Below are 12,593 nucleotides of genomic sequence, written 5' to 3' on the forward strand. Positions count from 1 at the left end.
AACCTTGGGCCTCCAGATGTTTTTGGCCTACAACTCCCATCATCCCTAGCTAGCAAGACCAGTGGTCAGGGATGATGGGAATTGTAGTTCAAAAACAGCTGGAGGCCCAAGGTTGGGAAACACTGCTCTACCCAACTGAGCTATCAGGGCTGAGCTAGTTTCACAGTAGTTCCGCCCCTGAGTATTGTACTGCCCTGAGCCTTCCCCTACATTGTCAGCAGCTGGGCTCCCTCCTCCCTTCGACTTGCTGTACATGTTGAACTGCTCCTCTTTCTTCTTGGACCGGGAGGGCTTCTCTACTTTGAGCGATGTCTTCTGCTCTCCATTTTCATCCGTGACATACAGCGTAGGGTCCTCCTGCTCCTCGTCTTCCTCTTGCTTCTGCCCCTTTTTTCTAGTGGCAGAAAGGGAGGAGGGAAAAGAAAGCTGTGATGTTCTAAGTGGGTGTAGTGATAAGGTTGTCAACCGATAGCGGTGGGAAAATCTAGCACCGTTCATGGAAGATTGATGCAGGTGAAGCTTCTCCAGCCATGGGGATCAACTGCTCATGTCTGCAGATCAGGCTTCTCTGAAAGGAGCAGGTGCGTCAGCCCGTAAAAAAAATTGGCAACCCTCCACAGTATCGGAGACAGGGGAGAGGGTGGGGGAAGAGGGTACATAAGCCGGTTTTTGCTAAATAATGAAAGCCAGCATCTACTTGCTAACAGTGCTGTGGATGAATCCAGCTGCTCACCTGCTCTTTGTCACCTTGTAGATAACCGTTCCCAGCAGGGAGAAGAAGAGAAGGCCCCCAACGGCACCCCCAGAGGCCATGAGCAGGAGGGTGGTGTCCCCTGCAAAAAGAGACAGTGAAACCTGGCGGCTGTCCTTTGCAAAGAGGCCATCCACATGCAGATGAGATGCAAGGTCCCTTTTAGCAGACTGGCAGAAATCCAGGTGGCGCCTTCTCCATGACAGCTTCACCTGTTGGATGCTAAGCCTGCCAGAAAGGTCAGCATCAGCCCCTAGTATCCTTGGCCATCAGCCAAGCCCCCCAAGTCACTGGTGGTGCCTGCCTTCGGTCCTTAATCCCTTTTTGGTCCAGAATTCCAAAACGTGTCCGATGGCTTGATTTAGCCATCCTTTTAATTTCCCACAATTCCTCTGGCTTACTGCCACTCTGAGGCATTGTTGGGAATAAAATGAGTGTCTAGACCAGGGGCAGTCAACCTTTTTATACCTACCGCTCACTAATGCATCTTTCTTGATGGTAAAATTTCCTCACCGCCCAGCAGTGCTTGATGGAAAGAGGATTCAGCTTGTCCCATGGAACCCCCTACTGCCCACCTAGAATCCTGAAACGCCCACTAGTGGGCGGTAGGGACCAGGCTGACAACCTCTGGTCTAGACCTAGAGCATGGAGTGCCACCATTTCAGAAGTGCAGGGGTTGGGTGAGGGTGGGGAAACGTCTGGATCTCGACCGTGGCATGGGGAAAGGGTTTTATAACCCTCCTCTGATATGGATTATTCCCCACACCCCCAGCCCCTGTGTCTCCTGTTTAGTAAATCAAACAGCTAGGAAGAAAGGCCCAAACCCATCACATGTAGTTCAGCCCTTACATGTGGTGAATCTACTTAATTCGCACATCTTGGAACCATGTACTGTAACCCTTCCAAAATTTGCACTCTTCTGACTTTTGCAATGTAGTACAAGTAATGTGAGTAAAACTGCAAATACTAGTTAAGAGCGGGAAATGCATTGTATGAGGGGAATTTGCTTTCAAAAATGTGCACACTGGGAGAGATTCATACTAATTCACACTGATGTATCCTCATACCAACTTTTTAAATATAATTGTGAACTGATGTGGAGAACTGCATATTGGAAAAACAAGAAACTGAGAGAAACCCAAAGTGACAGATTTGTCCCCATGTCTCATGGAGATAATTTGTTTTGCATGCAGAAGATCCCAGGCTCAGCCGGCATCTCCATATAGTGCTGAGAGCTGCTGCCAGCCAGAGCTGACAATATTGAACCAGATGGACCAATGGTCTCACTTGATTTAAGGCAGCTTCCTATGTTCCCAGATACCTCTTATTAGCACTTAGACCTTACTTACCTGCCTGGATGGTGGGCAGTGTGATTTGGCTTGGCCCGTGTTGGTTGGTAGCTGTGCAAGACACGTTGGTGAGGCTGGAGGTGGGGCCTGTCAATATCCCAATGATGGCCTGTCCCCAGGAGACTGAGGCTGCCTGCAGCTCAGAGCTGTTGAACTCCCCAGGAACGGTACGGTTTGGTAGGCGCCACTCGATTTCGGGTAAGGGGTTTCCCTCGGCTATGCAGTAACACGTTACTAATTCTCCAGTCCGTGACAGGGTGCAGTTTCCTTGAGGCAGGATCACTGGCTTGTCTGCAAGGATGGCAGAGGGATATTTTAAAAACTAGAACAACCAGACGTCACAGTATGTGTTCCCATGGTCCAAGCTGCTACACTTCCGAAAGCTTAAAAGGTTTTAAAATGTGCACTTAATGCAGCCTTGCAAATAAGTACTGGCCTGCAAGAGGTTTTTTTACCAGTTTACGGAGGCTAGTAGAGCAGGGAAGAAGACAGAGATGTGAAGGGCTGAAAAAGTGGGTGGGGAAATAGTTTCCCCCATTTCCCTGTCCTGTCAGTCAAATCTCTAGACAGAGATTGAATATACCACACGCCACACATTTAATGCACACAACTTTCCCCCCAAGAATCTTGGGAACTGCAGTTAGGGGTGCTGGGAACTGTAGCCCTGTGAGGGGTAAACTATAGTTCTCAGGATCCTTGGGGGAAGTCACATGCTTTAAACTGGAGCGGCCCCCCCCCAATGTTGGGTGCATCTCAGTGCCTCTGCTTAACATGCATTATTGGGTTGTGCCTGGTGGGCAGAAATTCATCTGGCAAAGCTTTCCCAGGCATGGAGATGCCATAACAGCAGCAACAACAAAAATCACCCACTGCGTTTTTACAAAAGCATAGGAGCTCCAGGCAAAGAAAAAGGTGGCAACTTGACATAGTAAACATGAACTTGGTGTGACTTTGCCACTAAGCCCTAAGTAGGCCACAGATAAATATGTTGATATTGAAACAAGAAATCAAAGCCTCTCCTTACACTCCACGTTGAGGTAGGTAGGCGGCGAGTCTTCCCCCATCCCGACATCATTCTCTGCAACACAGTGGTATGGCCCCGAGTCCCTCCGCACATCTGCCAGGGTCACCTCTGGCCCAACACCTGCTGCCCGCAGTGGTGCTTTGCGAGGCCCGAAGAACCACCGGTAACTGACAGCCGGGGGGTTGCTCTGGCTGCTGCATCGGAGGGTGACGCTGTCTCCTTCTTTCAGGTTGGGGTTCCCCAATACGGAGACGACAGCATTTTTGGGAGAATCTGGAAGAGTCCGTCAGAGTAGGGCAGAGGTCAATGGAAACCCATTTTTGCTGCTAAGGCTGCACACTCCATCCTACACCTCACCTATTGATCCCAACGCCTCCATCTGCACCTGCTGAATTTCTACCTAGGAATTAAAGGTGCAGGCTCACACAAAAAGGGGGATAACACCATATGGTTGCAACAGGTGACGGGGGCCACATCCACACCATGTATTGAAAGCACACAGCTTTCCCCAAAGAATCATGGGCTGCTAGGAATTGTAGCACTGTGATGCTATAGGTCTCAGGATTGTTTGGAGGGGAGCCATGGGCTTTAAACTCACGGGGGGGGGGGCTAAATTGTGCTATAAACATCTTGTTTCTATGCTTCAAGTGGGTTTAGAAAATTATTGTTCAACCCCCCGCCACCCTTTCCCAGACTTTCCTAAACTGCAGGAAGCTTTTCACCTTAGACTAAAAAACTTGCCCACTTTTATTTATAAAGTTAGCAAGTAACTAGTCCTCATGGTAGCTGGAAGAAACCGTCTTAACAATTTAAAATCAGAGCCGACTTTCAAGGGCAGAGCATCCATTGCCTTCTGACCAAATTTCCACCCACAGTACTGTGTCCAGACACTCACATTTAACCTGCAGGTAGATTCCATTGCTAGACTGTTGCTGGTTTGGGAAGGTGGCTGTGCACTGCAGGTATTTGCCATGATCTTTGTGCGAAGGGATGTAGCTGAGCCCCGATTCCGTCCGCCAGGAACCCCCAGCAAGACGTTCCTGGACTGTGGCAGCCTTGCCGCCCACATGGTTCCAGGTCAGAGTAGGTGGAGCCAAGGGGCAGGTGTGCAGGGTTGAACAGGTGATCAGGGTGCGGTCGCCTTCGGTCAGTAAGCCTGGGTCACTCATCTCCAGTTGCGATGGAGTGTCTGCAAGCAAAAAGGCTACAAATCATCCCGAGGACCACATTCCATTGTGAGAAATCTTTCAGGGGGCACATGCCAGCGGTGGGCGGGGCCAGGCCAGAGGCAAAAGTGGGCAGAGCATTCCTCTCCCACACCCTTCTCAAACTTCCATCCAGGCACGCAAGAGGCATGGTCAGAGTTCAAGGACGTATTCCAGCCAGGCAAAATCTTTCAAGGAGGGTGGGAAGAAAGGGCAGCGAGGGGTGTGGCCTGAGGATGGGGTGTGGCCTGGGAAGAGTCCTAAGGACCAGAAAGAGATGGCAGGGAGGCCGAATTTGGGGACTGAATATGAGATTCCTCCACGAACAAGCGGGAGACCAGGATGCAGCAGAGATGGGAAGGCAAGGAGGCCAGGAAGGCGGGCCGAGAGTGATGGGAAGGGGGTCTTCCGGGAGGAGCGATAGTCACATGAAGCAGGGAGGGGGGAGGCAGAGCTCCCACCTAATCCTCCCCACAGAAAGGGGGTGTCGAGACCCATGGGTCATGTGACATGGGCAAGGAGAGGTTGGGGGGTCCTGGCCAGGTGGGGGGTGGAGATTGGGTCAGGTGGCCTGAGATGGGGCAGCTTGTAAAGTGAGGCCCCTATTTCAGGGTGGGGGTGACCGAGGGGAGCTTGCCTCTTAGCAAAGTGGGGGGGGGCATTGGAGGGGAGCCCATATGGGGAGAGGCAGGAGCCTTTGGGGGGGTCGAGTTTGGAAGGAAGTTCTGAGGGTGGGAGGGGGGAGAAAGAGGCTCAGGATGGAAATGAGAGGTTCTTGTTTTCGTTTTTACTATGCATTTTGTGTTTGTATGTTGTGAACCTTCCTAAGACCTGCAGGTATAGGGCAGTATGCAAGTTTAAATCACCACCATCATCAAATCATCATCACTACTCCCCGGCCTGGATGCACGGGTCCACCTCACCTGCTACGTCCACCCGGACTGTGACGTCGTAGAAGCGGTGTTTAACCGAATCGGGGTTGATCCAGACATAGTAGCTCATGGCATCCTCGCTGCGAACGGGGTCGATGCTAAGGGTGCAGTTGCCCATCTCGAGGTCTCCCAGCACCTCCGTCCGCCCTTGGTACTCCGACAGGACACTGCCCTGGCTTTTGCTGTTGTAGATTTCAGGGTACCCTCTCGATCGGTACTGGTACCAAGCCACGCTGAACTTGCCACCCCAGGAATCGCGGGAACCCGGGAAGGTGAACGAGCAGGGAATGACCACGCAGGAGCCCTTCAGGGCTTGGATGGAGCTAGGCAGCATGGACGTCCAGGCATCAGACACAGGGCTGTAAAACAGAACTGGAGGAAAAGGTGCGGGGAGCAGGGAGAGAGTCTCTCAGCGGATCTTTAAGTGGTTGTGGAATACTCAAGACTACACACCACCAGTACCACTTTTCTTAGAAGGAAAGCATTGCTAAAGACCCAGTTCTATATTGTGTGACATGGACTTCCTGATAAGACCTGCTAGCAACCAGGAACCTACCTAGGAGACATGCCAGTGGGAGACCTTTGCCGGAGAGTCTCATGTTGTGAAGCACCTCTGGGTTCGCAGCCCTGAGAGAGGCTCAGGGCTGGGGGAATGGGAAATCCGTCTCTTCTCCGTCATGCACAGTGAAGCCCGCGGGTGAGTTGGAAGAAGGAAAAGCTGGAGGAAATTAAGGAGAAGACAAGAAAATCAGGTGTGCGCCAACTTTGATTCTCCATGGGAGCCAGCGTGGTGTAGTGGTTAGAGTGTTGAATTAGGACCTGGCAGACTAGGGGATGGAAGCCGCTTCAGAGCTCTCTGTCCCTCTTTGGTCTGCCGCTAGCTGGGCTAGTAACTTCTTCCCAGGCTAGTAACTTTAGTGAGCTTATTTGCAAGGCATGACCAAGGAACAGATTTGTTAAATGTTCTGGATTTTCTGAATTGCTGCCAGGATGTTCAGACTGAGAGCTGTGTGTGTAAAGAAGCGTAAAGAGGCAGCTTGTCTTTAATGGACGTCCAGGATTTCACAAACCTTTGAAATACACAGTTGGACTCATACTTTGGCCTCTTTCTTTGGCCAAATTTACAGGGCCTTTCCCCATTTTTTCTCCTGGCACGATGTGTCGTCCTGCACCGAACACACGTCTCAGCTGTCTTACAATGCAATCCAAGCCATGTCTGCTCAGAAGTAGGGCTGAAGGAGAAATTCAACCCAGTTTGCCTTCACAGGGGAATCTACATAATGTACAGTTCCCAAAACAATGTGCAAACTGAAGCAGCCATCCTTCGAAATCTGCTCTTTGAATTTTGCAATGCAGTTCTCCATCAAAGTATTGCATACAAAGATGCATATACTGGGGTAAAGGGTGCAAAAAGATACAAACAGTAGCAAAAATAGCATACAAAATTACAGAAAACCGCTTTGCAGAAATATGCATAATAGGCAAAAATTGCACACGAAAAAGGTTAATATTAGGAAAAATTCACACTAAAATGCGGGCGAATCCTCACGTTAATTTTTAGAAATGAAGGTTCCCGGCTAATGAGGAAATGCAGGAAACTGGATTTAAAAGTGGGCAAATTAGAAACTGAGAAAAACCAAAATGGACAGATTTGCCCACCCCACTCATAAGTAGGGACACGGGTGGCGCTGTGGGTAAAACCTCAGTGCCTAGGACTTGCCATCGTATGGTCGGCGGCTCAAATCCCCGTGGCGGGGTGAGCTCCCGTCGTCCAGTCCCAGCTCCTGCCCACCTAGCAGTTCGAAAGCACCCCTAAGTGCAAGTAGATAAATAGGTACCCCTTTATAGCGGGAAGGTAAACGGCGTTTCCGTGCGCTGCGCTGGTCTGGCTCGCCAGAGCAGCTTCGTCACGCTGGCCACGTGACCCGGAAGTGTCTTCGGACAGCGCTGGCTCCCGGCCTCTTAAGCGAGATGAGCACGCAACCCCAGAGTCGGTCACGACTGGCGCGAACGGGCAGGGGTACCTTTACCTTACTCATAAGTAAGTCCTATTAACTTCAATGGGGCTTACTCCCAGCCTTAGCTGGATATCCCAGAGGTGGAAAAGGCACAAAGAAGGGCAGTCAAAATGATCAGTTCTTCTATGACTGAAATATTACAATTGTTGGGGCTTTTTAATTTAGAGAAAAAAGTGAGGAATGGGGGAGCTTAGTAGAAGTGTATCAAAGTATGCTTGATGTAGAGAAAGCAGACGGAACAAAGATTTTCTCCCTCCCTCATAATGCTAGAAGCTGCAGGCATCCAATTAAACAGAATGGTAGGAGATTCAGGGCAAGAGAACTGCAACAGAGCATCTCTGTCTTGCAAGGACTCAGACTGTTTTCATGCAAAAACAGAAGCTCTAGCACTGCCCTATGACCCTCACAAAGTAAGATTTAACCGCCAGTTGAATCAACTTTTGTATGTGGATTGGTGAGGTGGGGCAGCATCTAATCCTTTGCCTCAGGCAGCATAATATTTTGGGCTGCCCCTAACCACGAGGGGTGAAGCCCATCTCAAGGCTGTTGAAAGCCCATCCAAAAACCCCAGTTAAAGGGTCCCCTTTAACTTCCTTGCTGCAACGTGAAGATGTCGAAACGCCAGGCTCCTGGCAAAAGTCTCCAAGGCCTGGAGAAACTGGGATAAAGGGCCTTGCAAGAGACTAAAATAGCGCAAGAAAGCACACCCCGCTGGGCTCCCTCCCTCGCCAGGAATTGCAAATTGATGGAAAGCAAAAGCTGACTGTGGCAAATGTGTTGTGCAATGGGGCACTTTGACTCCCATCATTGCAGAATGCACAAAAAAGGATACATTTCCTACAAAAGAGACACAAAACTTTTGATTCCTGAATATCCTAAAGCATGGGTAGGCAAACTAAGGCCCAGGGGCCAGATCCGGCCCAATCGCCTTCTCAATCCGGCCCGCAGACAGTCCAGGAATCAGTGTGTTTTTACATGAGTAGAATGTGTGCTTTTATTTAAAATGCATCTCTGGGTTGTTTGTGGGCCTGCCTGGTGTTTTTACATGAGTAGAATGTGTGTTTTTATTTAAAATGCATCTCTGGGTTATTTGTGGGGCATAGGAATTTGTTCATTATTATTTTTCCAAAATATAGTCCGGCCCCCCACAAGGTTTGAGGGACAGTGGACTGGCCCTCTGCTGAAAAAGTTTGCTGACCCCTGTTAAAGCTATCCAATATTAGAAGCTGGAAAAGCCAGCCATATATATATATTTTTTAATCACAGGTTTTTATGGGCATTTCTTTTCTACATATTGTTTCCTCCTTCTTTGTATTCTTGCCCTCGCTTCCCTGTCCCCCACTCCCAATATTTGTACATTTCTAAGAGTAAGCACAGCTTTTTTCTTTTTCTTTTTAGCAGGGGGTATACAGCTTATACCAAGTAAGCGCATCTTGGGTGGGTGAGTATAGTAGTGTTTGTTCTGCGGTGCTTCCTCAATGTTACTACTGTCTGAAGTGGCACTCACTATAGCAGAACAACACCTCACCCCCCTGCACACACAAACCAGAATATTTGTAGGGCAAAAAGTTGCAGTATTTCAGCAGGATGTTATGGAGAATTGGAACCAAAGCAATATGCCGACCACAAACAGTTATTGAATGCAGGACTTTTACACCCTGATGCCATCAATACATGTGGACTCTGGGCACGTTACTACCTTAAAATTCAGCACCACGTTCAGACCCTCCAAGTGTCCTATTTTCTAGGGGTGTCCCTGATTTAGAGAAGCCATCCTGGTTTCTGATTTGATCCTGGAATGTCCCACTTTTCCTTAGGATGTCCCTATTTTCATTGGAGAAATGGTGGAGGGTATGGAGTTATCTAGTTAGCTAGTGATGTATGGAAGTGAGAGCTGGACCATAAAGAAGGCTGATCACCGAAGAATTGATGCTTTTGAATTATGGTGCTGGAGGAGACTCTTGAGAGTCCCATGGACTGCAAGAAGATCAAACCTACCCATTCTTAAGGAAATCAGCCCTGAGTGCTCACTGGAAGGACAGATCCTGAAGCTGAGGCTCCAATACTTTGGCCACCTCATGAGAAGAGAAGACTCCCTGGAAAAGACCCTGATGTTGTGAAAGATGGAGGGCACAAGGAGAAGGGGATGACAGAGGACGAGATGGTTGGACAGTGTTCTCGAAGCTACCAGCATGAGTTTGACCAAACTGCGGGAGGCAGTGGAGGACAGGAGTGCCTGGTGTGCTCTGGTCCATGGGGTCATGATAGTCGGACATGACTAAATGACTAAACAACAACAACAACAACATGGAGTTATCTGACCCCCAAGCTGTCTGAAAGCAATCCTGTATTAGGGAAGTTTTTTTAAAAAATGTTTAATTTTTTATTATGTTTTTATATATGCTGGAAGCTGCCCAGAGCGGCTGGGGCAACCCAGTAAGATGTGTGGGGTATAAATAGTACAATTATCATGATGGAAAGTGACGTCCCTATTTTCATTGGAGACACAATGAACATTCACGACACAATGATACCACTTTAAACAGTCAAGGCTTCTCCCCCAAAGAATTCTGGGACCTGTAGTTTGTTAAGGGTGATGAGAGTTGTGACCAGTCCCCCCATTCCTCTCACGGAGCTACAATTCACAGAGCAGTTTAACAACCGATGCCTCTTTTTTCAGCGTACTCTGGAAACTGTACATCTGGAAAGAGAACGGGATGTGTGCGTCTGTTAACAACTCTCAGCCCCTTTCACAAACTACAGCTCCCAGAATTCTTTGAGGGAATGCCATGACTGTTCAAAGTGGTCTCATATTGCTTTAGAGCAGGCATCCCCAACCTGCAGCCCTCCAGATGTTTTGGCCTACAACTCCCATGATCCCTAGCTAACAGGGATGATGGGAATTGTAGTCCAAAACATCCAGAAGGCCGAAGGAATGCCTGCTTGAGAGGCATGGTGTGAATCGGACTCACATTTACCAACTTTGGCACAATGTTTTCCCATAATATTTTGTTCTATAGCAGGAGTCAGCAAACTTTCTCAGCAAGGGGCTGGTCCACTGTCCCTCAGACCTTGTGTGGGGCCAGACTATATTTTTTGTGGGGGAAATGAACGAATTCCTGTGCCCCACTAATAACCTAGAGATGCATTTTAAATAAAAGCACACATTCTACTCATGTAAAAACACGCTGATTCCCGGACCATCCGCGGGCCGGATTTAGAAGGCAACTGGGCCGGATCCAGCCCCCGGGCCTTAGTTTGCCTACCCATGTTCTATAGGGAGGGGAAACATTCTTTCTATCGATTCGGATTGGAACTGGCTTTGGGTGAAATGCATTGAAATGCAGTATTTCGGACAGGATAGATGCTGGCTGTGTGTGCACCACTTCCTAAGCGAGTGGTGGGAGCACACTGGGTGCAGCGAGAGCCACCTCAAACCCCAAGCCACCTCTGGTTGGAACAGGTTTGCTCTGGAGTTCATCCACAGGCTCACTGGGATGCAGCAGGCACAGAGAGAGAGAGACACACAGAGAGGCGCGTGAGCCAGCGAGCGCTTGGCCCCTGAAGGTGCTGGCAGGCTGCCAAGTCCCAGCTCCCAGCCTCTGTGGCGAGCACCAGAACCTCAAACGCCAGGCAGTCACCTCTAGCACGGCTCAGTTAATTGTTGCCTGCAGCTGAGCACCCCCCAATCCTTTGAGATAGCCCACTCCCCTCCACAGAAAAAACAAACACACAAACCAAACAGCAGCTGCCCCCTCCTCTCTGCTTGCTGCCAAGTGACAGACATCTGCCCGCTCCCCTCGCTCAGGCCTGCAGCCCACCACAGAGGCAGGGCTCTGTGTCATCGGCAGCATCACCACCAAGAGCGCACAATGTTCTAGCGATGCACGGAGAGGTGGCCTCGGGGCGATCTAGCTGCTGTCCACACCGATTTGAAGCCGCTGCCTCTCACCCCCCTCCCCTCCCTTGCTTGCACCCCGCCGGCTAAATAGTGCTTAATTTCTAAAGCAAAAGAGGGGGTGGGGAAGAGGCAGTTGCAAAGTTACGCCTTCCCATCTGAAAAAAGAGGCTGCCCTGATGAGTGGAGGCTGTCCATGACTCATTGAGGGCGCTGCACATGTTGTGTGTTCTCTCCCTTCCTAAGCGAAGTCCACCGCTTGTGGCATTCGCATTCTCCAACCCCATCTACATACAGACCGGGAGCCGCTAGCTGTGGCTTCCCACACGTGGCTGAGTGGGGGCGAGGTTGCCAACTGACCGGCCTGGCCTATTGTTGCTGTGCTTTTCACGGCAATTTGATGGCCCGCAGACTGTCTCGCCAGAGTGGTGCATGCTTTAGTTATCTCCTGCTTGGATTACTCCAATACACTCTACGCGGGGCTACCTTTGAAAGTGAGCCGGAAACTACAATTAATCCAGAATGCGGCAGCTAGACTGGTGAGTGGAAGTGGCCGTCGAGACCATATAACACCAGTTCTGAAAGACCTACATTGGCTCCCAGAATGTTTCCAAGCACAATTCAAAGTCTTGGTCATGACCTTTAAAGCCCTAAACGCACTCGGCCCAGTATACCTGAAGGAGCGTCTCCACCCCCTTGTTCAGCTGAGGTCCAGCTCCGAGGCCCTTCTGGCAGTTCCCTCACTGTGAGAAGTGAGGTTACAGGGAACCAGGCAGAAGGCCTTCTTGGTAGTGGCACCACCCTGTGGAACACCCTCCCATCAGATATCAAGGAAATAAACAACTCTCTGACTTTTAGAAGACATCTGAAGGCAGCCCTGTTTAGGGAAGTTTTTAATGTTTGACGTTTTATCATGTTTTTAATATTCCATTGGGAGCCGTTCAGAGTGGCTGGGGAAACCCAGCCAGATGGGTGGGGTATAAATAATAATAATAATAATAATAATAATAATAATAATAATAATATATTATTATTATTATTATTATTATTATTATTATTATTAGTCGAACTTCCTTGACCCAGGGCAGCTAGTGGCGCAATGGGTTAGTGTGTGTGGCTATTAACCAGAAGGTTGGTCGTTTGAATCCACCCAGGGGTGGCTGTGGGCAGGATTCTTGGATTCCATGGGGTTAGGCTAGATGAGCCCCAAGGTTATCTCAAGCTCAACAATTTATTCCTCTTTTTTTAACCATCTCCTGCTACTGTCTGCAGATTATCCTGTTCAAAGGCAAAGGGGAAAGAGCTGGGCAGGGAGGCTGGCATCCCTAACACTATGCATGAACTCGTGTCCAGAATAGGCATACACACCTAAGGATCACATGTTCTGAATTTTAAATTGCTGTCACCCACCATGGT

The 12,593-nt window shown here is 49.4% G+C and overlaps 1 protein-coding gene across 5 annotated transcripts in view; it reads right to left on the reverse strand.

The window, feature by feature from the left end:
• Window positions 1-12,593, reverse strand: part of LOC309345754 (B-cell receptor CD22-like) — a 31,876-nt gene that overhangs the window by 2,716 nt on the left and 16,567 nt on the right. For 3 of the 5 annotated variants that reach the window (XM_081869104.1, XM_081869105.1, XM_081869103.1), the window contains exons 2-8: window positions 5,818-5,979; window positions 5,253-5,633; window positions 4,020-4,313; window positions 3,125-3,397; window positions 2,101-2,391; window positions 734-833; window positions 211-394 (exon numbers count right to left, since the gene is read on the reverse strand). In XM_081869104.1, coding sequence (XP_081725230.1) covers window positions 211-394; window positions 734-833; window positions 2,101-2,391; window positions 3,125-3,397; window positions 4,020-4,313; window positions 5,253-5,633; window positions 5,818-5,860 — 1,566 coding nt within the window. In that variant the 5' untranslated portion in view covers window positions 5,861-5,979. The remainder of the gene's footprint in view (window positions 1-210; window positions 395-733; window positions 834-2,100; window positions 2,392-3,124; window positions 3,398-4,019; window positions 4,314-5,252; window positions 5,634-5,817; window positions 5,980-12,593) is intronic. The other 2 variants (XM_081869107.1, XM_081869106.1) reach the window with 2 other exon arrangements.

Source organism: Podarcis erhardii, assembly GCF_964252035.2.
Source record: "Podarcis erhardii genome assembly, chromosome: 7".
Classification (NCBI taxonomy): Eukaryota; Metazoa; Chordata; class Lepidosauria; order Squamata; family Lacertidae; genus Podarcis; species Podarcis erhardii.